The sequence below is a fragment of the Carassius carassius genome, chromosome 43 (genome assembly GCF_963082965.1).
Source record: "Carassius carassius chromosome 43, fCarCar2.1, whole genome shotgun sequence".
NCBI lineage: Eukaryota > Metazoa > Chordata > Actinopteri > Cypriniformes > Cyprinidae > Carassius > Carassius carassius.
Genome location: NC_081797.1, coordinates 17233372 through 17259845, shown reverse-complemented (window position 1 = coordinate 17259845; position 26474 = coordinate 17233372). Strand labels below are relative to the sequence as shown.

Here is a 26474-nt window from a genome sequence, read left to right as displayed (position 1 = left end):
AAGCAGAACTGCAGCAGAGCTACTTGAATGATTTGAATTAGACAGGACAGAATTGAGATTAATTAGACTCGTATAACAACTAAACTGAACAATCAAAGATTTGCCACAGAGAGAACTGGGACGAAATAGGCTACAGAATTGGTAATAAAAAATAAAAAAACAGAACTGAATTATGTTTGATACTTTTCATTGTATTTAAAACATACTGCAAAACCAGTGCAGGCTGATTCTGGAACAAATGTCAAGTAGTCAAGCCAGTAGTGAAACAAAAACTTAATGCACAATCAATGTAATCCAAGTCTTAAATTAATGACTCCTATAGACAGCTCTTTATATTGAACAGAAACCACACAGCACAATCAATACAGTCTGATTCCTGAATTAATGACTCTTTTGAGTCCGTTCTATTATTGAATTTACAATTTTTAGCATTGACAAGTGTGGTTCAGTTCCTGCTAAAATAATTCTCATAAGCTGATTCTTTTAGGGAATCAAAACCATGTGTAATCAGATTCCCAAACAATTGGCTTTTATGAACTTCTCTTTATTGAATCAAATCCATAGCATGCAATCAGTTTAATCTTATTCTCAAATTGACTCACAAACAGTGTAGTCTGATTCCTACACAAATCATATTAGCCAGGAATCAAAACCTTACAGCACTGACAACAGCAATCAGTATAGTTTGATTCACAAACAAATTACTCTTAAAAACTAGTAGTGAATCAAAATCATAAAGTTCAAATCTTGAGTAAACAGAATCAAGCACATATATATAACAACTTACACACAGTATGTAAGGCACTTAAATGAATGTAGTTACTAACTGGCTGCTCATATAAAAACAAAGAATCATTAACTGAATCATCCAGGAATCAGAATCATTTTGAGGAATCAGAACTGAGATTCACATACTGTAAATCCTAATTCTGCTGGTATTGCTATGGAGGTATTGTTCAGACTTACATCGGATGCCGTAGATCATGAGTGGGTCCAGCTGTTTCTTGCCATGCTTCCCCTGTCCGGAGAGGTTGGAGACGGCCTGCACCTCGCGGTGGAACAGGTAGTCCAGCAGCGTCAGGGCCATTTTCTCTGCAGTGCGACAGTTGGTGCTGACATGCAGCATGTCTGCTGGAGACACCGGACAGCGAACGCGCATCTCAGGGTTGTTCTCATCACCCAGCCATGTTCCTGCAGGATAGTCCTCTATAGAAGAAAGAGAAAAATACACTGCAATTACGGAAATATTTTTTCAAATGTAGTTTTCCTAAGTTGACAAGTGACTAACTACTGTTATTTATAAGAGTTATACAACTATGAAGCTCTCTGACAGAATGGGAGGATATTTAATATAAATAACACTACAACTAAAGTTGTAATAATATTTCACAATATTACTGTTTTTTCTGTATTTTTGATAAAATAAATGCAGTCTTGATGAGCAGAAGAAACTTCTTTCAAAAACATTAAAAATAGTAATGTTTCCAAACTTTTGGTCTGTACTGTTTTTTTTTTTTTTTTTTTTTTTTTTTTTTTTTAGGGCTGGTAAGCGATTAAATTTTTTTTTATCTAATTAATTACATGATGTAGTGATTAATCTAATTAATCGCACATCAAATTTGGCAAAATTACTCTGGAAAGATAATTTAAAAGTCATTGTTGTGCAAAGCATCAAACAGGCATACTCTTTTGGACCATGTGAGTAAATGATGACAGAATTGTCATTTTTGGTTGGGTGAACTATAACTTAATTAATTTTCTCAATTTTATTATTAGTACTATGAAAATATTTATTTCTTTAATGAAATGATACTCTAAATAATAAACTAAAACTACCAGCAGGTGGTGGTAAATGTCTTAATGAATGAGTCATCGAGTCATTTATTCATTCGTTTGATTCGTTCAAATGGCTGATTCATTCAAGAGTGAAGTAAATGGTTCTTTATGAATGGTTGAAATAATCATTAGGCTTGTTCGACTTGAAGCGGATCATCACCATCAGACCTATCGGTGTGTGACATCAAAGAACCGCAAGAGCTTAGAGAGCAGATGACTCCTCGTGCTTTTGAATCGCTCTCATGGTACTTTGATGTCAAACAACGATTGGTCTGTGCAGCACCACTTCAAAGCCAACGTGACTATGGCCAATGGTTCAATGTGCCAAATGGTTCACCAAATTTGTTCAAAATTAAATGCCCCTGTGGGCTGCTCGGAGATGAACAGTTCTGAATTGTCTTTATATTTTGGTTGGCAAAATTGAGCAAAACAGTCAACATTGTGTCTGAAATAACACAATATTAATTTATATTTAAAAATATTAACAGCTGTGAACGAGTGAATATTTGTGGAGGAACGTCTTTGAACTAACCAAGCTAACCCAGACACCGCTCTAAAACAACCCAGCCAACTGTTGTACAAGATGAGCATCACATTTGCACTCGTGTGATATTGCACTTAACCTACTTCTCATGCGATATTTCTTAACTATGTGATGTAAATATGAGACACAATTTCAAACAGGCGTTTTGACCATTATCTTGAATTGTAAGGATATTCTCTAGGCTCCATCACACAGTAAGTTGTTGCCCTGCCTCATATTAATCATCAGTCGACTGTATGAAATAGCAGATGATCCACCTAGGTCTGGGGCGGGGCAAGTGCGTTAAATGCGTTAATTTTAAAGCGTTATTTTTCTCCATAATTAATTAATCTAATTAACGCGTGAAATTACCATCCCTAATATATATCTCAAGAGAGACACTTTTGCAAAAAAAAACTCAAAAATGTTACGTTGAAGTACTAAAACGACTAAATCTCTAAAACTTAAACTAAAATTATAAAAAATTAGATATAAAACATAAAAAGCCACTTAAAAATACTAAAATGAATACTATAATATAGGGGTGTCGATGCATCGTGATGCAGACGAGGAAGATCCGGCATCTGTTCAGCAACAGATCATAACCGATTTTAACTTACTGACGCTTTTATGACGTCATTTGTCGTATATGTGCTTTGTCGCTGAAGAATTCACTAGGCGCGTTCAGCTTGAACAACCCGAGCACGACCTGGAGAAGACACACGCTGTGTGTAAATCATGTCACACACACTGAAGTATTCAGGGGGTAGCTATGGGCAAAAGAAAGCCTCATGAAGCACTGAGGCTTTCCTCTGATTGTTTCGGGAAAAGATTCAAAGCTTCGATTGCCTCGAAAACAGCGACATCTGGGGGTTAATAAAAGCCCAGGGTCCTCTGGTTAACTAAAGATCATTTGATATTTTGAAGTAAAATTGTGATGCATCGTGACATCGAATTGAACCGAATCGACGGCATTATAATCGTAACCGAACCGTGAGACCAGTGTAGGTTCACAACCCACTATAATAGAACATAAATTATACTAAAATAACAAATATTTTTAGGGTTATTTCTTAATAATTTAGTTTGCTTTTTGCAATGAGAAGATAAATGCCAATTATTTTTACTTTTTGAACATATTGTCCTTATAATATTACTCACTCTTAACATTTTTCTCACCCAGTATGAATTTCTTAAAATTTTATCAAAATGCATTAATATTTTAGGAAGGTGCACCTTTGCATAAGAGCAACATGTATGATATCTGGCATCAAAAAAAATTGTAAACCCCTGATCTAGAGATCAAATCACTGCGTAAGATATAATGAAACATCAAAATACGTGACAGTCAGTGTGACATAAGTGAAGCATCAGCTATTGTCTTCAATATGAGACTACTAGTAACCCCAAATATCTGTGGAGGGGCGAGAGCAATTCCCTCAATGTCTGCTGATGTTACAGACCTAAACTCTCAGCTCAGAGCAAAGGCAAGAGTGTCCCCTGCTGGACATTATTTGTCACCGAACAAACACTTCACAAGAGCATTACTAGTTTAGACCAGAGAGGCTTTCTTGATTTAGCCAAAAATGCTGGCATGACTGAAAATGATGATTGAAGTTCAACAGTTAGACCACCACATTTCTTCTACACATAACAAAGACTGGAAATATTACATATCCAGGAATGTGTTCTCATCACAGGGCTCTCAAGACAAATATTGTGACTTTGGCATAATTTGTCTCAGAAATGATTTAGATAGGCATTTCTGTTAAATATTTGTCTGTGTGGTACATGCCAGGCATTGCTGGGGCTATGGCTTGACGGGGTTTATTACGGTTTACCATGGACGTGGGTTTCTGTGTCTTGTCAAAGCGGGCGTGTTAAAATAATGTTAGGGAGTAAAATGTGTCAGGTCAAAAGGTAAGCTGAGGAATATGTGGACCGTTTACATTTGAGTCTTTTGCGATATAATAATACATTTTATAGCACATCATATATAATTTATATTATATAATATTTGAGGAATTGCACATTTCTAGCAAAATAAAATAAAAGAAATATATATGTTTAATATTTTTAATCCAGACAGAAAATGTTCACATTGAGAACATTTTAATGTAGCAAATATTGCCAATATAATATGATATAATATAATAATACAAAAATAAATAATCATGATTTTAAAACTGATAAATTGATGAATAATTAACACATTTATATGTAATTAAAATATGTAAAATTCAGAATAATTCAATATAGCAAGATTTTTTTTCATAATATATTTTATAAAATACACATTTCTTTATATAATATTTGTGCACTTTCAAACTGTAGAATATTTGTATGTAGCGAAACAATAAGATTTTTTTTTAAAATTTAAAAAAACTCATACAAAAAGAGTGAATCTCTCAATTAGCAGATGTATAAAACAGTCACTCTTTAAATAGACGTTTACATGACAAAAATGCTGCACAGTTTGGTAGATTAAAGGAATGACACATTTTACCCCACTCCTCTGCATTAAACAATATGACGAAGTTAAAGCAAGGTGAAAATAACACAAACAAACAAAAGCAAAGCCTTTAAGGAACCAAGTGTACCATTCGTTGACTAAATATTATCACGAACAGCTGTGAACGTGTGAATATTTGTGGAGGAACGTCTTTGAACTAACCAAGCTAACCCAGACGCCGCTCTAAAACACCCCAGTCAAATAATAAGAAAAACAAAAGCAGAAGTTAAGCAATCAAAACCAACCCTTTAATCCCAGACCTCCTCCAGACCAAAGATACTTCCCTGAATCACGTACGGCCAGACGTTTACACAACACACATGGGCCGCTGGTGTAACAAGCTCTGTTTGAAGTGATAGTGGAGAGTCAAAGCCTGTTTATATTATTAATCAACAATAGTGGAGCACACTTTGATTTCACTAACCGGAGCCTATTGTTTTCTGTTCACACTTATAAGAGTTCAAGGTTTTCCCGCTACATGTCTATCCTTAAATGTTACCCGACCACAGAGACAAAACACATGCGAGCCATAAAATGCTATTATCTTATTTGTGCAGATGCATTTCAAAGATTTCCATGTCTTCAAACCTTTTCAATATTTTTTTCAAATTTGTCGCTCTTCTTGTGAGGCCATGTTTGCGCTAAACTCAAAACAAATGGTTTCCCATCGGCTTATAAATATCATATCCTTTAAAGATCCTTTTTTTGTTGCTTTTAGTTCTTCTAAGCTTTGGGGAAATTTATATGCTAGTCTACTTCTAAACATTGACAAAATTAGCTTTTAGTAGATGTTAAAATTTACTGGCTTTCTCTTCTGGAAAACAGACTGGAAGACAAACTTGATGGGTTCTTCTGCGGCACAATGATTTTCGTCCAATCAGATTCTCTCTATACGGACCATGTCCCGTCCCAGATGACACCTTCAGGAATATATGGACTATAGACTATAGAAATAGAAAGATGGTTCACTCCTATACTAATAACTGGGAGAAGCTACAAAGCACAATATGGCAGGATAGTCCCGCCTTCCAAATGAAAGAGCCAATCACTGATTGGTAAAGTCACTGTGTCACTGCTTCCAAGGCTGGACCAGCCGATGCACTTGTGTAGACATAAGTGCATTATGACTGTGCATGCACATTGGCTGGTCTAGCCTGAGAAATAAGCTTTTAAATCACTATTTGAGCATAAGATACCACATCCATGGGGCAGATAATTTCAGATTTTGTTACTGATTTGAAATATGTGATTTAATTGAGAGTTCAGCTAGTAGTTTTTGAGATTTCAGGATCCCCCCGTTCATGCAGACAGGACTTGGTCTTGTTTGAGCTGCATTGCAAATATGGCGGCCGAGTGACCAGACCTTCCTTGAAAGGGACTTTGGTGCGGACCTCAATGATTAAGCTTAGTTTTACAGATTGTAATGATAGGTTTCAACCTTTATTAAAATAATAAAACTGTCAGCTTTTGTAATTTAGTTTAAAAAGCAACATGTACATTTATAATATTATTCTTTGTTTTATTGTTTTGTTATGAAATGTGAATTTTGTAAATGTTATTTTTTTGTATTTTAATTTCTAAAAACTACATTTATAACTTGTGTGTCACTACCTTAGTATTATTATTATTATTATTGTATAAATAAATATTATTATATTTATTATGTTTAAAAAATATATTGTACATCAATAATGTTATACTTTGTATTATTTTAACTAGCTTTTTTTTGTAAAAAAAATCATATTACCATATTTTTCGGACTATAAGTCGCACCTGAGCATAAGTCGCATCAGTCCAAAAATACGTCATGACGAGGAAAAAAACATATACAGGTCGCACTGGACTATAAGTCGGATTTATTTAGAAGCAAGAGAAAACATTACCATCTACAGCCGCGAGAGGGCGCTCTATGTCTTCAGTGTAGACTACAGGAGCACTGATCAGCACAGAGCGCCCTCTCGCGGCTGGAGACGGTAATGTTTTCTCTTGGTTCATTTCTCTTGGTTCATGTCAAATTAATTTTGATAAGTCGCACCAGACTATAAGTCGCAGGACCAGCCAAACTATGAAAAAAAGTGTGACTTATAGTCCGGAAAATACGGTATATAACGTTATACTTTCCGTTTCATTACTTTGTTATAAAATATTTATTTTTATAATGCCTTTTTTTACATTCATTTATAACATTATACTTTGTTTTTAATGAATTTGGGATTACACAGAATTTTTTTTAATGCTGTTTGTAAAACAAAGCCGTGGGAGTGCCAGCAAATTTGACATTTGCTTTCTTTTGACCAATGTAATCAATCTACCAACATTTTTTTTTCTTTCTGTAAAGTCATACATTTGTAAATATCAAATTATCATACATAAATATCTTAAAGCAATAAAATACATTAAAAAATGTCCTTTATGTCCGATCAAAGCTTGCTGTATTAACGATTTAAGGGATTCTTGTGCACAAATAAATGCATGTGTGACTAAAATTATCGTCTGGGAAATTTTAAGACACAGCATAATCCTCCTGTGAATCTTACCCTCTGAGTTGAGAGTAATGAGCGTGACGTTGTTGGTATTCTGAGATAAAGGCTGGCCGCTGTTAGACACCGAATCACTGGTTTCAGAGCCGCTTTCCTGATCCTCCTGAACCTCTTCATGGACGGGAACCTTCAGCACGATCGTCTTCTGTCTTCCTCGCCCAACAGTACTGCAGTGAAAACATAACACACAGAGAGATGTTATGGAGAGCTGTCTTCTGTACATTTTTAAATACCTCTTGCAAACACAGGGGACTATATTTTATTTCTTTTATGCAGAAAAGCACAGTCTGTGGCACTCACTTGCTGAGCAGGTTCTCTAAAGAGTCTGAGGCGCGCGGAGAAGTTTCCTCCCGCGTCTTCGGCCGGTCTCCACTCACGATAACGTTTGTATGAGGAACAACACTGACAGCAAACACTCACTGTTACTGTCTCACACTGTCAATATCACTGCTGGCTCTCAAACGATGGCTCGCAATACAAAAAAGCCTGTCCTAATAATAAACAGGGATGCTCAATATAAACCGATACCATAGCTTTAATATTCATTAAACATTTAATTATGCAGATACGTAATTTCCTCTGTTTTTACATTTAGATTACTTTTACCTTCATTCAACTCTCAAAGTCAAGCTTACAAAAACATAATAAAAATACTACTACTAATAATATAGTAACACTGTTAAATGCACATCTCAAAATAATGATTTTTACAGTTCCTGGATTCATTTACAGAATTTAAGATGATTTTATTTTTATTTTTTTACTTTATTCAGAAAAATTAGTGTTACATTTTAATACCAGCCAGCGTTTGAGTGTCCAGCATAACAAGAAAGAAATCATCAGTATCAGACTAAACATCTAATAATTAATAATACAATTACATAATAAAATGCACCGTATAACAGTGTAAAGTTAGGACAGAAAAATAAAATTAATTATTAACTTTGATATGGAGTAGAAAAAACTCCCCATAACTTTTGTTGTTGAGATTAAAGGCACATATTACATAATTGTGGCATAAATTCATAGTACAATTCACCATTATATAAAGCTTTTTGTAATTTGCCATGATTATTTTTCAAACATTTTAAAAGAATCATTACATTTCCAAGAAGTGTAATATTATATATTTTAAACCACCACAAGATAACAAAGATATATATATATATATATATATATATATATATAGAATTTTTTTTTTAATCATACATAAATAATGAATATTAAAAAAATATTTACTAAAATTGTTTATCAAAAATATTTCAGGTCTTAAAATTAATAAATGCGCCACACACACACACATATATATATATATATATATACAGTACAGACCAAAAGTTTGGACACACCTTCTCATTCAAAGAGTTTTCTTTATTTTCATGACTATGAAAATTGTAGAGTCACACTGAAGGCATCAAGGGCTATTTGACCAAGAAGGAGAGTGATGGGGTGCTGCGCCAGATGACCTGGCCTCCACAGTCACCGGACCTGAACCCAATCGAGATGGTTTAGGGGTGAGCTGGACCGCAGACAGAAGGCAAAAGGGCCAACGAGTGCTAAGCATCTCTCGGGGAACTCCTTCAAGACTGTTGGAAGACCATTTCAGGTGACTACCTCTTGAAGCTCATCAAGAGAATGCCAAGAATGTGCAAAGCAGTAATCAAAGCAAAAGGTGGCTACTTTGAAGAACCTACAATATGACATATTTTCAGTTGTTTCACACTTTTTTGTTATGTATATAATTCCATATATAATTCCACATGTGTTAATTCATAGTTTTGATGCCTTCAGTGTGAATCTACAATTTTCATAGTCATGAAAATAAAGAAAACTCTTTGAATGAGAAGGTGTGTCCAAACTTTTGGTCTGTACTGTATATATATATATATATATATATATATATATATATATATATATATATATATATATATATATATATATATCTCATTTTATTTCAACACAATAACTATTCTTTACAGTCTAGGTCCTGCATCAGATGAGAAGCACACTGCTCTTGTTTTAAACTGTGTTGGTGGCTCATGGGAAGGTGATTTTAGTTGACAAGTCAATATGAAGGTTAGCAGTCATGCATATCTTCAAATATTCCCAAATAAAGACCGACCGCACAAGATTTCCCACTTTTTCAAAGACAATTTACCATCAAGTGAATTCATCAGGGTGTAAAATTAATCTCTGAGTGATCAGGTTCGATTTAATGATGAAGCATCTTCAACAAAAGAAAAATAAATAAATAAAACTTTCCCCTTACCAGCGTACTTTGTCGCAGGTCTGAGTGGCTCCGAACGGGGATCCTGACACCATCGGGACCTGGATCGTGGACTGGTTCTTCCCCATCACTGTGTCCAGCTTCTCCACTAACCCCCGACAGGTGTCCTCGAGCACCTGCAGCTTGGCCTCCATGCTGTCCAGCCGCTGGCAGATAACCTGACTGATGGACACCAGCATCGCCTGAGAGAGAAACCCCAATAAAACACGATTACAGCCAACGTCCACGCTGATACGAGACAGCTATATTCTGATCGTCTCTGATAACCTTAATAGAGGTTTCTTGGCTAATGTCCAGCCTTGCTCGTTTCCTGCCCGGTTGATCAGCGTCTTCATTGTTCTCCAGGACATCTAGTTAAATTAAAACAACACTGTAGAGAACCACCAACACTCCCTGCAGCTTCTGACTGATTCAGAGGAGGACTCACCTGTTTGGTGTCCTTCATGATTCAAATCTGCCACGGCGATCTGGACTATCTCCACCAAATCCTGCTCGGACATCCTTCAAGCCTGCGTCTCTGAACGATGTCACGGATGATGAATAAATGCTTGTGTCGCTTCAATCAGGGTTATTACAGCTATAACTAAAACCGTTAAAAGATAACATTCCCATAACTCCAAACTAATTAACTGAAACTGACAAAGCAACGTTTCATTCTTTTTTTTTTTAAATCATTAAAACTAAAGCTGAAATAAAAATGAATAAAAACCATATCAACATTTATCTGTCTAAATAAAAAGGACAAGAACAGATTTTTTTTTTCTAAAACTTTACCTAAAATTTAAATGGAATCAGAAAATCAAAAAGATATATATATATATATATATATATCTTATTAAATTCATATCTCAATTATTAAATTAACCTGATATCAATGTTATATGAATGATTTGCTTTTTTTCCCCCATTATTTTGGAAAGGATTAACAATTTTCCTTCATTTGCATGGAAAGTGTTTTTAATTTATTATAAGACACCACAAGGTACATGTGTGATTTTTTTATATGCAGGAATCATTGTCCTTGCCAAAAAATTTAACCAAAACAAACAAAACCAGCAGCTGAGAGCTCCTGAAGGGAGGATGAGGTACTCAAGGTGACCCTACACTCGATCTGTCCATTAATACAACACCATCCCTTTCACTAATAAAATTAATTGCCTTTTTTAAGAGAAACTATATATATATATATATATATAAATATATATATATATTTATATAAATATATATATATATATTTATATAAATATATATATATATATTTATATAAATATATATATATATTTATATAAATATATATATATATATATTTATATAAATATATATATATATATATTTATATAAATATATATATATATATATTTATATAAATATATATATATATATATTTATATAAATATATATATATATATTTATATAAATATATATATATATATATTTATATAAATATATATATATATATATATATATATATATATATATATATATATATATATATATATATTATTGGAATAACTCAAAATTGTTATAACAATTATTATAATAATTAGCACCTGGTATTTTTCTCTTTTTTTATGTTTTTGAAAATAAATAAAGTCCTGTAAGCAGGTAAGGGCTGGGAACAGGTACAATTTCTTTTAAAGGTATTTGTTTTACATGCTTAATTGTAATTACTCTGAGGTATTTTTAGATAGTTTAGTAAAGACTCTGTACATGTATATTTATACTACACATATCTAACTTTTCATAACTGATTATAAAAAGCACCCTTGTAATCTTAAATAAATTACAATCTTAAGTGATATTTACAAAGTTCAGCAAGGTATGAAACCAATCTCGGTATTATTATCATAGCACATGCCATAACATCCATCCACAGCGTGGAAACTTTTAAAAGAAGTAAGTTTCATGTTTCTAACAGTGGATGTGAATGTGCTGCAGCGGAGGGAGATTAAAACTAACGTTAAATTACTAGATCTAATCCCGCTCAACTCTTATTAAACACTAAATGTTTGGACAAACCAATAACACCGACGCTCCCCGGTTTCAGTAAACACTAAACACTCTTTAATCGCTATTAATCTTGTTAAGAGTTTAATAATAATAAACCCAATGCCTCAGTCGTTAGCAAACTGCAGCTAGCCTGCTCGTGTAGCCTGTTAGCTCAAACCAACGGCTCAAAAGAGCAGCAGGGACCTGCAACAGGCCTCGTTTGTGCCCTTCATGACACGCAAGACACAGTTGAGACGAAAACGGCAGGATAACATGCATTTCTTCACTGCGGAGCGCCATGTTTCCGCCGCGCGCAGAGAGCGGGAGGCGTCGCGTGTCAGAAGGGTTTATATTACCGTGTGAATGATGAGTTCTCGTGTTGTTTGTGAGGATCCGATAATGGCGTCCTTCCTCGCGAGAGAAAGCCTGAGCATTGAGCGGCGCTCGCTGCTCTCACTGCGCATGCGCACACACAGAGCGCCTCATAACAGCTCAGTCCCGCGCAGATGCTCGACGAGGAACCAACGAGAGCCAAGTTTATTACCTCTCTCTTTTAGCTTTTTTTGTGCACAAGTATCTGTTCGAAAATTATGTAAATATTCTGAGAGAAAGCGACAAAACCGTATTACATTATCTACAAGTGCCGAGTGCAAAAGCTGCTTAAAACGCAAAGGTCACCAAATGTCGATTTAATTTAATTAATCAAATCTATTTATGGCATTATTTTCAACAGCGTCCTCATTCTACGGCATTTTTACACAAGTGTCTTAAACTTATCACAGTACTGTGGCTTTCCAGGTTTCTTGAAGTGTCTTGGAGACATTTCTACAGTTCTAAAGGATTGAGTCTGTCTCCGTTTGTTCTGGTTCTTCATGTTATTACAGACTGACTGATGATCATCAGATCACATCAGAAATGTAAACTGATATTTCCCACTGACACTCTTAATCAAAATATAGGAATAACTGGGTTAATCTCAAACTCTTGCTCTAGTTTTTTCCTTTCATTCAAAGCACATTTATCCATCTAATCTACTCTTAAATATCACTTGCCTTTGTGCATGAATATGTAAATCATTCAGTACAGAATATTTCAAATTAGATTACTGACCAAATAATTTCTGAATTACATTTTCTCAGATCCCTGCAAACTTAAAGGAAAAGTTCACTCAAAACTTAAAATTTACTTGAGATGTAACCTCAGAGCATCCAAGATGTTTCTTACAAACATGCAGTTTTTTGCTTCACAGAACATTAACTGATGGACTGGAGTGGTGTGAATTATTGTGATGTTTTTATCAGAGGTTTGGACTCTCATTCTGACGGCACCCATTCACTGCAGAGGATCCATCGGTAAACAAGTGATGCAATGCTATATTTCTCAGATGAAGAAACAAACTCATCTAAATCCTGGATGAGGGTGAGTACATTTTCAGCCAATTTGAATCTTCATACTCCTTTAGATTAAATCTTTATGATCTTTATTGTTGACAAACTCTATGATTTGAAGAGCTTTTGGTCAGGGTCGGGCTGGACAATCAGAAACTCTTCCACTGGAGCCGTTGATCCAGATTTCCAACAGCTGTTTCTGCAAGTGAACACAAGAACTGTCCCGAACTCCAGCCAAACATCTGAAAAAACAAAACATTAAAACAAATATAGTGAGTAAGAGATAATGTACAGCACACCTGCTTGCCATAATAAATCAGTAAATGGAGATGAAGTATTGCATTGAGTTCCAATACTTCCCACATTTTTATGCATAACATTAATTTGTGATAAATAAATTACTGGTATGATGTAAATTTGAGAACATCTGTGTTTACCTGAATCTGTTTTTACTCTCCCGAGCAAACTGACCAAAGCTGGCATGAGCTGAAACTCGAAGACTCTCGGGCTGCTGCAGTGAGCACAGACCGGCACCATCTGACTAACACTGGGACGAGGCTCTGCTATTAACAGAGGGGATCCAGCCCAACTGTATCTGGAGAGGGAACACATTAGATCAAAACATCAGCAAATAATCTAATGATTGGGTGAATAATACAACAAACGGTTTATGATAGCTATGTTTCGGGATGGACTTTCCAGTTTACTTTTGTTGGAAAAATCACACATTATATCATGCAAATTCATATGAAATCACCACCTCGCACCTCGTGTTTGACAGCTGCACTTGCGCCTGACACCGAACTTTTAAAAGACGGCATCTCTAGACCATGCGTCATGTTCTGTGTAAGTGCCCCCTTTTAATAATCCAGAAAAAATTTATGATGCTCCCAAAGTTTTTTTTTTTTTGCTCATTCATGATTTTTACAGTAATGGTTCCTGATTCATTAAGAATCAAACATAAATGATAAATTACTGACGGTTCATTAAAGGTGTCTGTGAACCGTGTCGGTGATTACTTAACAGAGGTAGTTTGATTCATAAAGCTGACTCATAAATGATTTTTTGTGAATCTTTTTAACCAACTCCTTTAAAGGAGTATTTTGTTGGCAAATCAGACAACTCGGCATGTGTTATGTTCCTTGCTGTAGCAGTATCCTATTAGTAGTATTTTAATATCACTAATATACTATTGTGTTTTTGTTATTATTTTAAATGACATTTTTATATATTGTTTTGATTTTAAATTATTAGTTACATTTTTGCACATTTTGTTTACTGTGTGGTTTTGTCATTTCCACATTTTCCATTATTATTTTTTTTAAATGTTGATCTGGCAACTAGCTGGAATATAATAATAAAAAAAAATTATATGAATATTTTATTTCAGCTAATGCTTCTTTTATTTCAAATAATGAGAATTGTTTATGGTTTTAGTTTTAGTTACCAATAATAACACTGCACTAGCATGCATGCAAACATACGCAAATAAACACAAAGCTCTCCCGATTGGATTTTTAAATAGTTGTTGCAAATGCAATCACCGTAACACTTGTTCAGGACAAAGAGAGATTTTCTTCATGAAACTGCTGAACACTTCATCTCCATGTTTGGCCGTGGCCTTCTCGTATTCCTCCCGAGCTTCCCCTCTTTCACAACTGAAAAAAGTATAGAAACTTAGATGTCTAATAGACATCTACACATACATCCATCCATGCATTCTTCATAGATTCACTGTGGAAACCATCTTCACCTCTGAATCTCCCTGACCTTCACTCCCTCCCTCTCCTCATACTCTCTAAGCAGTTCGTCTTCATGATCTATGTCACGAAACCCATCCAAGTCTGTTTCCTCCATAACACTTATGTAGAACGCCTGGAAAACGGGCATATCGGTGGGCTGGCGGCCACTCTGATGATCTCCATCAATGCAGAGGTCTTGAAGCCTGCTGCTGACATCATTTCCTTCGCCTGTGCTGTCATTTGGCATTTGTATGATGCTTTCGTCCATTCCCCAGTCATTAGCTTCATCACACCAGTCTGTTCTGGACATCACAGAGTCTGCACATGCTGTGGTTTTGTTGTTTTGTCTTGATTTGATGTCATCCTCCAAGCACTGAGAGCGCAGGACAGTCCAGCTAGGTGTGTACACAGGCGACATGGTCCGAAAATTAAAGGCTTTTAAGGAATAGTTATGGAAGAGGAACACAACTGATATATGAATAATGCATTCATCTTAAATGACAGGCTGTACCTCTCCGATTTGCCACTGCACTGTGGACTGGTGCAGGCGAACACGTGGATGGTTCTGTGGTACTGAGACGCCGCGAGAGGGCAGTAGATCTGCACCACCTGGGACAGGCTTCTCTGACACAGAGCACATGTGGGGTGCTGGAGAGAGACCACGGGGAGAAGGTCCTGTAACGAAGATAAACCTGTCAATTCTAATAAAATACATTCAAATAAATAATAATAATACACTTGTATTTGTAATGCATTTCTCATACTTAAAATGCTACAACATGGTTCATAATGCAAAATAAAAAAATACATAGTGTGTAATAACAACAAATTACACACATATGTGTATATATATATATATATATATACATATATATATATATATATATATAAAATATAATCTGTAATATTGTCATATTGTGTAATATAATCAGGTAAATTAAATACATATTTTGTTTTAATTAAATGTAAATATGATTTTATGTTATGTATATATTGAATACGAATGTTAATTATGGTCTGTTTAGCTAATATGATATAGTTTAGTATAATATGTAAAGCCTTCCAGATTTAAACATCTTCCCTTGACAAATTATTTTATATAATTTATTTTAGATGCTGTGCACATAAATTTTATTAAATGCACATTCTGTCAATAAATCAGAAAAATATTCTAAAAACTATTGATTACTTTAGACGTATTATATTCACAAAATTGAAATATCACAGAATTCTTTGTATTGTTGCAATTCGATGTTATATATTACAATAAAATGTATTAAGAAATGCATAACTATAACTTTTTAATTAACTGATATTTGTTTATAAATCGATATATTTATATTATGTATTTCCTTCTTGTCCTCATGCAAGTTTGAGAAGAAAAAAAAATTGACTCGCCAGCTAATTATTAAACTGAATAATGAAATACATCAAACTAACTCAGAGTTCAAAAGAACCGAGCCAGCCAGGAGTCGAACCTAGACTCTTCTGATCCGTAGTCAGACGCGTTAGGCCAGTCATAGCAACTTGTCAGACGAGCTTATTTCTGGTAGTGACATCCGCAAATGAGCCAATCACCGTTTGTAGCGCTTCAGGAATTCTACCGAGAATTGACCAATGAGAGGAATGCCTCTCATACGTCTTTGGCCAATCAAAAGAAAGACTGTAATTAAGGCCCGCGCTGCTTTGTTGACTAATCAGATGAAGGCTCAGGCAGCGATTTTGACCAATCGTCTGTCATTTTGTGGCTAAGTTATTACAGAAAGTTTGTTAACGTTACTGGTCACTGTAAATATTTTTTGTCTAAGTTTTTTTTCTGCAAATGTACAGTTCTCGATCTACAGTTCGAAACATTTGTCAACGCTGTCGAAACCGATGTAAGTGTATATAAATTTATGTCATGTTTCTTTATTAAAAGGTCTTTACGTTTTTTCTTATTGTATGTCTTTTACTTGATTTCCTCGCGATTCTTTTGATCATGTGTTTGGTTCTGTGTGTCATGTGCCCGCTGTTTATTATTAAAAAAAAAAAAAGTATACTGGTATTCGTGTGTTACAGTGTATGCGTTAATCTTATTATATATATATATATATATATATATATATATATATATATATATATATATATATATATATATATATATATATATATATATATATATATAGTTACCCATTACACTCCATGCCTTCTTCTCGGGTATTAATTATATTGCTTATCAGGAAAGTTAAGAACAAGCTTATAAATGACTTAAAGACCTGAAAACATATATCATGTGTTGACACTATATCCTCAGTGAATTGTACACATAGGTCTTTAATACTTTTATAAGAGTCACGATGTAAAAAAAAATATCGATGAAAAAATAAGATTTTTCAAGATAAACACTAAACATCAAGACTGGAGTGTTCAAAATATACAAAAACACTAAGCAATACATTAAGCATATTTTGATGTTTATTTTATATATATATATATATATATATATATATATATATATATATATATATATATAAAATGGAGCCTGCATTTAGGAAGAAACCAGAAGGAGGTCTGAACATGTGCGACTCCTTGGTCGCTCTTAAGAAGGAGGAAAATAAGAAAAAACCTTGGTCTCGGGCTCTTTCCCCAGATAAGGTGTTGGAGGCTGCTAGACAAGCTGTATTGCGCCAGGGTGAAGACCCGAGCAATAAAAAATATGTTCTGGGGCTACATGAAATGCAGTTTGGTGTGTTCAAAGGCCAGACATTTAAGTGGGTTGCTGAAAAATGCCCTCGGTTATGCTGGATATTTGGTGGCAAGTATGAGAAGGGAATCAGCTGATATTAAAGACTCCAAAAATCACCATGCTAATAAAGCAGCCTTTGCAGAGTACATAGGACTTTTCCCAGAGGGTCGTGAGGCCATTCGTATCAAAAATGAAAACATGGGTTGCCCAAGCTCCCAGCATTATGTCCCAGCAGAAGTCTCTCAGTAGCCCACAGTCCTTACCTTCAGTCTCCTCTGTTCGTTCGCTTCTGATTGGCAAAACACGACATCCACAGAGCATTGACAAAGCAGTCAAAAAAATGGTAACACCACCAGTAGCCAAACCTGGTAAGCAGTCTTTATAAATATTAATGCATTTTTCTTGATCTGACTGTTCTTATAGACAGTTATTATCAGTATAGTAAAGTAAAATTAAAAGTAATGTAAAATTTGTCTGGTTTTTTTTTTTTTGCAGCAAGGCAGCCTTTATTTTATTTAAAACATAGTAAAACAGTAATATTGTGAAATACTTTCACAACTTAAAAGAACGTTTTTCTGTTCATTCGAAAGTTTTTTTTATATATATGACACAGTGCCTACAGTGAATATTAGTACTGAGTAAAGTGCAGCAAGATTTGTGTAGTTTGTGTAATTTCTTGTATCTGTATTCTCCAGCTTTGACTGGAAGATTTGCAAAGACACCGCAGCCTACTGTGCCAGTGCCTGCAGGATGACCATGAACTTGTTGCTCAGACAGACTTGCTGGAATCTCAGGTGTCCAGTAAGTCCCTGAACATCTAAAAGTATTTTTTTGGTTTATTTTGTAAGGTTATGTATGACATGTTTTTTCTGTTCATTTTGTAAAGGAAAACAAATTTGCCTTCCTGTGGGCTGGACTCACACATTGCCACCTGCTGATCAGCTCTGGATATCAAAGGTTTTGTTTAAGTATTCACCCCACAACCAGCCAGAAATGGACTTCACCAGAGTGGACAGAATCTGGTGGTACCCCCCACAGCCCTCTTTTGCAGTTGCAGGAGTACCAGGGACAGAGCGCTACTTTGGCCATCACTTCTTTCTCTGGATGCCAAGAAAGCTATGGAGAGTCAAGTTAACCTGTCCACATCCAGACTATGTAAAGGAGGAACTCACATCGGCAGGACTGCATCAGAAAATCAGACAGGTAGTTGATGTTAAAACATCTTACTTCACGGCGTCTGAGCATCTGTCATGCAGGAAATGCAAAAGGAAGGTGATCAGCTGGAGTTTTGACATCGTATCACAGCTTGACATTAGTCATAGGCTTCAATTTCCCTGCATTCTTACCTCAAAACTGGCATGTGACATGGCAGTGGTCCGTCTTCAACGTCAGAGAGGCCTGGGAAACAGCAGCAGTCAAGTGCAGAAGTAGCTAGAGGAGCAGCATTCTGAGAACTGGATGTCGAAGGTCGTGCAGTATCTGACAGAATGCCAGAGCTTTCGCAGAGCGGTCACTGCAGGTCTTGTGATGCCCATGTCTTTTGAAAAACCACCTGCAATGCCCCCTGTACCCAAGCATCGGTGGCTGATGCAGGTGTATGCTCAGGATGCATACATGCCAACCCTCCCTAATTTTCCGGGAGACTCCCGAATTTCAAAGCCCCTCCCGAAAATCTCCCGGACCGACATTTCTCCCGATTTCCACCCGGACAACAATATTGCTACACCATCCGTCACTGGGCGCCGTTTTAGACCAAACTCTTACGCTCCCATGGCGTCTGTTGTTGCTATGCAACCAAACTGCGCTCTCCATGATGACGACGAAGAAGTATCAGCAAAGGATTAATTGATTTCTAGCCTCACCTCGGCTCGCATTAGCTTTACTACTAGATATATTTCTGGAGATGAGAAGGAAAAACCCGCCTGGAAAAAGTAGCGCACCACGTTGCTTCCATTATGAGCGTGCTCACCGCGGCCGCGCACCTACGGTTGAAATAACGACCTTGAGCGCGAAAAAGATGCGATATGTGAACGGCCCCTAGAAGCAGACGTCTGAAATGAAAGGCAAGAACAGCTATTTATTTAGCTTTAGACTGTTACATGAAAATTTAAAAATGAAATGTCATAATTATAATGTTTTGAGAGTTTACTTATGTAATTGTTGCATTAGGCTATGAATTAATAAATGTTTATTGATAAGATCTAGCTATTTCATATCTCTTCATTTACAGTAGCTAACAAATTAGGGTCTAACCTCCTGAGGAGAGGCCTTAAGGAATTGAATTTGTCAAATAAATGAATTACATTTTTCTTTGCTTTTGTGTATGTGATATTATATATGGCGACACATCGTTTGTGTATGTGATATATATGACGACACACAACCCCCCCGGTCCTTTTCAATATCTCCCTAATTCTGAGGTCTCAAGGTTGGCAAGTATGTCAGGATGTCCTTCAAAGACTGGATGAGATCAAAGCAAGTATAACCTCATGGTTTGGACGAGTGCTTAAAATGGATTCCACCAAGAAGGTTGCACGCAAGCTTGCGGGTCACAATGCTGGAACAGCCATCTGGGTCACAAATGTTGGAAATGAACATGGTCAGGTCATCATGACGGTTCTTACAGCAAGTGAAGGCTTTGGATTGGCGCCCATGGTTGGTGGCATCATTAAAAGGTACCAGGATGCTGCAGTACCTCCACCTGAACTGCTGTATGTCGACAGAGACTGCTGTGGGGGTACTTACCTCAAAAAAGTATATTTGAGGAATGGAAGGACATGGAAATCAGACTGGACATCTGGCATTTCACGCGAAGGATTTCTGTAGGATGCACAACAGATTCTCATCAGCTCTATTCTGGCCCATTAAAGTGCTATAACTATAGCTATAGTTTTTTTTTGTTACAAAAGTGATACATTTTCAAACATCATTGTACAATACATCATAAAAACGTTAAAGTAGTTTGTAATAGCTGATTAATCTTACACGTGCGAGCTAGTATGTTTAGCCCACAAGTTAGCCAACTGGCTAGCGACAGCCGAACGTACTTTTAAACATTTTTAGAAATCTAATCTTTGCTGTTCACTTACGCAAGTACACAAATCTGATTTAATTTTGCGTACTTGTCAAAAAACATTACAGTATAATCAAGTAAGTAAGCTGTCAACAAGCTAGCTTGGTTCAGTTAGCATGACACAGACCCTGTGTAACGTTAACGTTATATGTTCAGATTGTGTTCGCTTTACCGGCCGATCTCCAGTTTTGTTCGTGCAGTAACATGTGGTTTTCTTCTGGTCAATAACTCCATCACATATTCCTATGAGGACTGTCTCGTGCAGTGATGTTGCCATGATTCATAAGCGGAAACCTCCAGGCCATGTGCTTCTCTGAACACGTGGAGAATGAAGCTGTTGACACTCGTTACTGAATCGTACTGATCTTAAAATCAGACATTTCATTCTGATAAATGAACTAAATAAATATTAATTTCTGTCATTTAAATATAAATATAGGTTTTGTTCATATTGAGTTCACGTTGCTTGAGATAAACTACGCATCGGGCCAGTGGCGCAATGGATAACGCGTCTGACTACGGATCAGAAGATTCTAGGTTCGACTCCTGGCTGGCTCGGTTCTTTTGAACTCTGATTCTCGAGTTCATTTGGGTCATTTTACTCATTAGAAACACGATACTCCTAGAAACACTTTATTGGTGAATGGACGCAGAATACACCTAAAGAGTGTATGTGAACGCTCAAAATAAAAACAATCGTTATAACTCAATGATTCCCTTTTGTTTAAATACATTTCTCCACTGTTTTGTTTATCTTCAACACGATGAAAAACGTCAAAGATTTTGATAAAGACATTAAAATATGATTATAAGCCAATAGGTAGAAAAAAACACCTAAAATGATCCGAATAACCGATCTATGGTAGATTTATATGGCTTATAGTGACCCAACCCCACTGAAATATTTTCAGAAGCAGTTTCTGACAATTATTCGCAAATATACAGTATTTACACTGTGAACTTATCAACTAAAACGAGTTTACAGCGTATTTTGCTGTAAAGGCTCTTTTATTTTGCGCAGGACAGTGAAGCACTGCCCCCTCGCGGCACGATCGTCAAACTACTTATTTACCTCAGCCAATACAAAGGTGATATTTTATGTTTTAGATGAAGTTTATTATATTTATACGTTTTGATAACTTTATGCAGGCACCGATAGTGCAGCTTATTACAGCAAAGGAGGGTTTCTATATAATATTGTAGCATTTGACATGATTTTATAACTTTCTTATTTGAATCAATTGCGAGGAGAAGCCGCGATAGGGCAGTAGACTTGCACTCGAAATTAAAGTTAAAACTTTGTTTTGAGTCACCTTTTAGCTTTCTTCAGTGTCGTTTGTTCAACTGTCAGTTTAGCAAAGGATTCTCTGACTTTTCCACCCTTAGAGATAACACGAATCGACAACAAACCAGTTCATACGAGTTCTAAAGTCTAATTTTACATTATATTAAATTAATTTGAATGTAAACATGCATATTTATACGAGTTTTCGTGCCTGAATCTCTATCAGCAGGCCGCAAAACGTAGGCTAACGAATCAGAGTTCAAAAGAACCGAGCCAGCCAGGAGTCGAACCTAGAATCTTCTGATCCGTAGTCAGACGCGTTATCCATTGCGCCACTGGCCCGATATCTTTGGCGAATTGAACCTGAACCTCAACCGCAGCGAGTGAATCCAAGTATCGCTAAGTTAACAAGCCCTTTTGAACTATACTGTTCTATTTTTAGGTCAACATGTGTATTGCGTGAACTGTAGGTCCATGTAAGGTAATATCAAAATCCTCGTGGCGTCGTCATTATGAATAGACACTAGGGTAAAGGGCTGAATTATATGGAAGCATATGGGTAGCGATATTCAATTTGCAATGTAATATGCAAAATGACAATGCAATATGTAAAATGGCAATGCATTTCTGTATTTACATTTACATTTTCCAATACATATGTGCAATGTTTGGTGCAAAATTAAAATTAAATTACATAATTTTCATTTGGCATTTCATACACCAGTTTTAATATGTAAAATGAATACTAATTTTAACGCTTTATAAGTTGCAAAATGAAAATGAAAATGTATTACAGAAATGATTAGATATGTAAAACATGTTCAAGCAAAAACTGTGGCAAAATTATCATTTAAATGCTATTTTTCTTAAATGCATTAATCTCTCACAGTCAAGACACTTACGATTGCATTTTCATTCAATGTCCTGCAATGAATGTAGCAAAATTCAATGTGCACATTGAAAATGCATTCCGAGCCGATCACATGTCCGCCCCCTCCCGCCATGTCAATCACTGCGTGAACAAGGCGGGTCTTGCAGAAGGTCTGAGACTCAAATCTCAAGAAGAGGATTCAAGTGAGAGAACATGGACAAGACCGTTGGTCAGTGTACGTTTTGATCATTTCGGTTTATGGCTTCAATATTTCATTCGCACTTGTGGGCGGCCCTGAAGCGCTCCTTTCATCTGATTGGTCGAATCGCTCCACCTTCAGCTCGGTCTTTTCATTCTTTCAGGCAGAATTAGAGTCAGTGCGAGTGAAGCACTGTAATGTCTGAAACCACTGCTCACTGTTAATTAGCATAATATTTGAATCAGATGTAGCTGGGCACATAATTCGTGCTGCTGCGACTTGCAAGAGACCCCGTTAAATTATTTCAAGGTTATAGTATTGTATAAATATTGTCCCACTGATAAAAACAGTGCAAATAGTTCTGTCTCCTTGGATAACAGTGAAGTGGAAATAAATATAGTTAAATTTGTGAAATAAAATTTAATAGGATTTTTTGGGAAGATAAGTCTGGCCAGTTATACAGCAACACGAGACAGACGAGTCTGAAGATCTGAGCTGAATTTGGTGAAACATTAAAGTTCTAGTCTGTGTCAATTACTCTCATAATAAATAATAATAGAAATGTTACCCGTATTTTTCGGTATAAGTTGCATCAGTCCAAAAATACGTCATATATAAGGAAAAAACCATATATAAGTCGCATTTATTCAGAACCAAGAGAAAACATTACCGTCTACAGCCGCGAGAGGGCACTCTGGGGTAGGCTACAGGAGCACTGAGCAGCATAGAGCTAATTTTAATATTTTTATTTCAGAAATGTAACAATATTAATTTTTACAATTATTTATTAATGTCACACACACATACCTAGTGCCTTATGACTTAAAAGATGAGAGGCACTGATGAGAGAGGCACTGACTCTTATTCTGCCTGAAAGAATGGAAAGACCGAGTTGAAGGTGGAGCGATTCGACCAATCAGATGAAAGCAGCGTTTCAGCTCCGCCCACAAGTGCGAATGAAATATTAGAGCCATAAACTGAAATGATCAAAACGTACACGGACCAACTGTCTTGTCCATGTTCTCTCACTTGAATCCTCTTCTTGAGATTTGAGTCTCTGACCTTCTGCAAGCCCCGCCTTGTTCACGCAGTGATTGACATGGCGGGAGGGGGCGGACACGTGATCGGCTCGGAATGCATTTTCAATGTGCACATTGAATTTTGCTACATTCATTGCGGGACACTGAATAAAAAATGCAATCGTAAGTGTCTTGACTGTGAGTGTTAATGCATTTAAGAAAAATAGCATTTAAATGATAATTTTGCCACAGTTTTTGCTTGAACATGTTATACATATCTAATCATTTCTGTAATACATTTTCATTTTAATTTTGCAACTTATAAAGCGTTAAAATTAGTTTTCATTTTACATCTTAAAACTGGTGTATGAAATGGCAAATGAAAATTATGTAATTTAATTTTCATTTTCATTTTGCTCCAAACGTTGCACAAATGTATTGGAAAATGTTAATGTAAATACAGAAATGCATTGCCATTTTACATATTGCATTGTCATTTTGCATATTACATTACAAATTGAATATCGCTACCCATATGCTTCCATAGAATTACTCTATGACAGACCCCACTGTTTGATAACGTTCTTTGTGTTGCCAGATTGAAAGAAACCACACCATTAAATACTTTTTCTCTAACATTATAACTTGCCTAATATGGATCCCCTTTATTTTCTGTCAATTTTTGGTATATCATTGCTTTTCAGCCTTGTTGATTCCAAGGGAAAATTTCTTGCTCACAATAAACGCAAAGCTACTTTAAAATATATTAAAATTTACAATTAAAAGGTTTTTAGTTTACTTGACTTTCCCAGGTCAGACTTTTTAATTATCTTGAGGGCACATTGGAAGTTTGCTCAGGCCCCCTATAGTTTTTTTGACCTCCTGCATATGTATGATTGCAGATGTATGCAAAAAAAAAATTCATTATTAATTATACAAATTATACAAAAAGTGTAATTACTAATAAAGTAATATTAATAATAACTAGCAATATAATATATATTTAAAATATCTAAAAACAGACTAAATGTTACACATTAACGAATAACAGAAATTCATGTCCACGTCTGTGATTCTATTAAACCATAAATTTTTTTTATAAAATAGTTTCAGACGCATATAGCATGTATACAGCACAAATAAATTAAAACAAAATAAATGTAATTAATACATGTAATAAAACTTTACAAAATGTATTAAATAGTTTTGGATGGAGTAGAAAATTTACATTAACTAATTAAACAGATATAAAGTATTGCATCACATAGATTAATAGATACATACATTCATGGCCAAAAGATTTGGAAGTGGCATAAATTTTGTGTTTTGCAAAGTTTGCTGCTTAAGCTGTTGAGGTGTACATTCACATTGTTTCTAGATTATTGTGTAGAGTGATCAGATGCATTTTAAATCATTGCTAACAGCTTCATTGGCCAAAAAAACTCCAGAGAAGTCAGCGATGGAACAGGACCGTCTCCTCCCGAAGAGTCAGCTAAGGAAGAGGACCGTCTCCTCCCGAGGAGTCAGCCAAGGAACAGGACCGTCTCCTCCCGAGGAGTCAGCTAAGGAACAGGACCGTCTCCTCCCGAAGAGTCAGCTAAGGAACAGGACCGTCTCCTCCCGAAGAGTCAGCTAAGGAACAGGACCGTCTCCTCCCGAGGAGTCAGCCAAGGAACAGGACCGTCTCCTCCCGAGGAGTCAGCTAAGGAACAGGACCGTCTCCTCCCGTAGAGTCAGCGACGGAACAGGACCGTCTCCTCCCGTAGAGTCAGCGATGGAACAGGACCGTCTCTTCCCGAGGAGTCAGCTAAGGAACAGGACCGTCTCCTCCCGAGGAGTCAGCTACAGAACAGGACCGTCTCCTCCCGAGGAGTCAGCTACAGAACAGGACCGTCTCCTCCCGAGGAGTCAGCGACGGAACAAGACCGTCTCCTCCCGAGGAGTCAGCTACAGAGCAGGACCGTCTCCTCCCGAAGAGTCAGCTAAGGAACAGGACCGTCTCCTCGCGAAGAGTCAGCTAAGGAACAGGACCGTCTCCTCCCGAGGAGTCAGCTAAGGAACAGGACCGTCTCCTCCCGAGGAGTCAGCGACGGAACATGACCAGCGATAGAACATGACCGTCTCCTCCCGAGGAGTCAGCGACGGAACTGGACCGTCTCCTCCCGAGGAGTCAGTTATGGAACAAGACCGTCTCCTTCTGAGGAGTCAGCAATAGAACATGACCGTCTCCTCTCAAGGAGTCAGCTACGGAACAGGACCGTCTCCTCCCGTAGAGTCAGCGATGGAACAGGACCGTCTCTTCCCGAGGAGTCAGCTAAGGAACAGGACCGTCTCCTCCCGAGGAGTCAGCTACAGAACAGGACCGTCTCCTCCCGAGGAGTCAGCTACAGAACAGGACCGTCTCCTCCCGAGGAGTCAGCGACGGAACAAGACCGTCTCCTCCCGAGGAGTCAGCTACAGAGCAGGACCGTCTCCTCCCGAAGAG

At 36.5% G+C, this 26474-nt stretch overlaps 2 protein-coding genes and 2 non-coding genes across 6 annotated transcripts in view; 1 reads left to right on the top strand and 3 right to left on the bottom strand.

The window, feature by feature from the left end:
- Positions 1-12180, bottom strand: part of LOC132125246 (protein BANP) — a 62301-nt gene extending 50121 nt beyond the window's left edge. For 2 of the 3 annotated variants that reach the window (XM_059536552.1, XM_059536554.1), the window contains exons 1-7: positions 12044-12180; positions 10126-10215; positions 9966-10048; positions 9681-9880; positions 7712-7813; positions 7409-7578; positions 967-1206 (exon numbers count right to left, since the gene is read on the bottom strand). In XM_059536552.1, coding sequence (XP_059392535.1) covers positions 967-1206; positions 7409-7578; positions 7712-7813; positions 9681-9880; positions 9966-10048; positions 10126-10198 — 868 coding nt within the window. In that variant the 5' untranslated portion in view covers positions 10199-10215; positions 12044-12180. Of the gene's footprint in view, positions 1-966; positions 1207-7408; positions 7579-7711; positions 7814-9680; positions 9881-9965; positions 10049-10125; positions 10469-12043 lie in introns of those variants that run through there. The other variant, XM_059536553.1, reaches the window with a different exon arrangement.
- Positions 12181-13144: 964 nt separating this feature from the next.
- Positions 13145-21042, bottom strand: LOC132124699 (programmed cell death protein 2-like). The gene is made up of 6 exons (XM_059535843.1): positions 20788-21042; positions 15329-15492; positions 14829-15212; positions 14620-14733; positions 13513-13670; positions 13145-13317 (listed from the first exon to the last, which is right to left on the bottom strand). Exons 1-6 carry the CDS (start codon positions 20890-20892, stop codon positions 13184-13186), a joined length of 1059 nt encoding a protein of 352 aa, XP_059391826.1. The 5' UTR covers positions 20893-21042; the 3' UTR covers positions 13145-13183.
- Positions 21043-21100: 58 nt separating this feature from the next.
- trnar-acg (transfer RNA arginine (anticodon ACG)) lies at positions 21101-21173 on the top strand. Its single transcript has one exon. It is a non-coding gene; the product is annotated as a tRNA-Arg (tRNA).
- A 996-nt stretch (positions 21174-22169) lies between these two features.
- On the bottom strand, positions 22170-22242 carry trnar-acg (transfer RNA arginine (anticodon ACG)). Its single transcript has one exon. It is a non-coding gene; the product is annotated as a tRNA-Arg (tRNA).
- Positions 22243-26474: the final 4232 nt, after the last annotated feature.

Bases quoted from the DNA above. Each gene is read 5' to 3' on its own strand.
- LOC132124699 (XM_059535843.1), bottom strand. From the start codon at position 20,892: ATGGCAACATCACTGCACGAGACAGTCCTCATAGGAATATGTGATGGA. The intron at 15,493-20,787 runs GTAAAGCGAACA...TCTTCGTTACAG, and splicing joins ACAAAACTGGAGATCGGCCG to GACCTTCTCCCCGTGGTCTC. The intron at 13,318-13,512 runs GTAAACACAGAT...TTGTTTTTTCAG, and splicing joins GAGAGTAAAAACAGATTCAG to ATGTTTGGCTGGAGTTCGGG.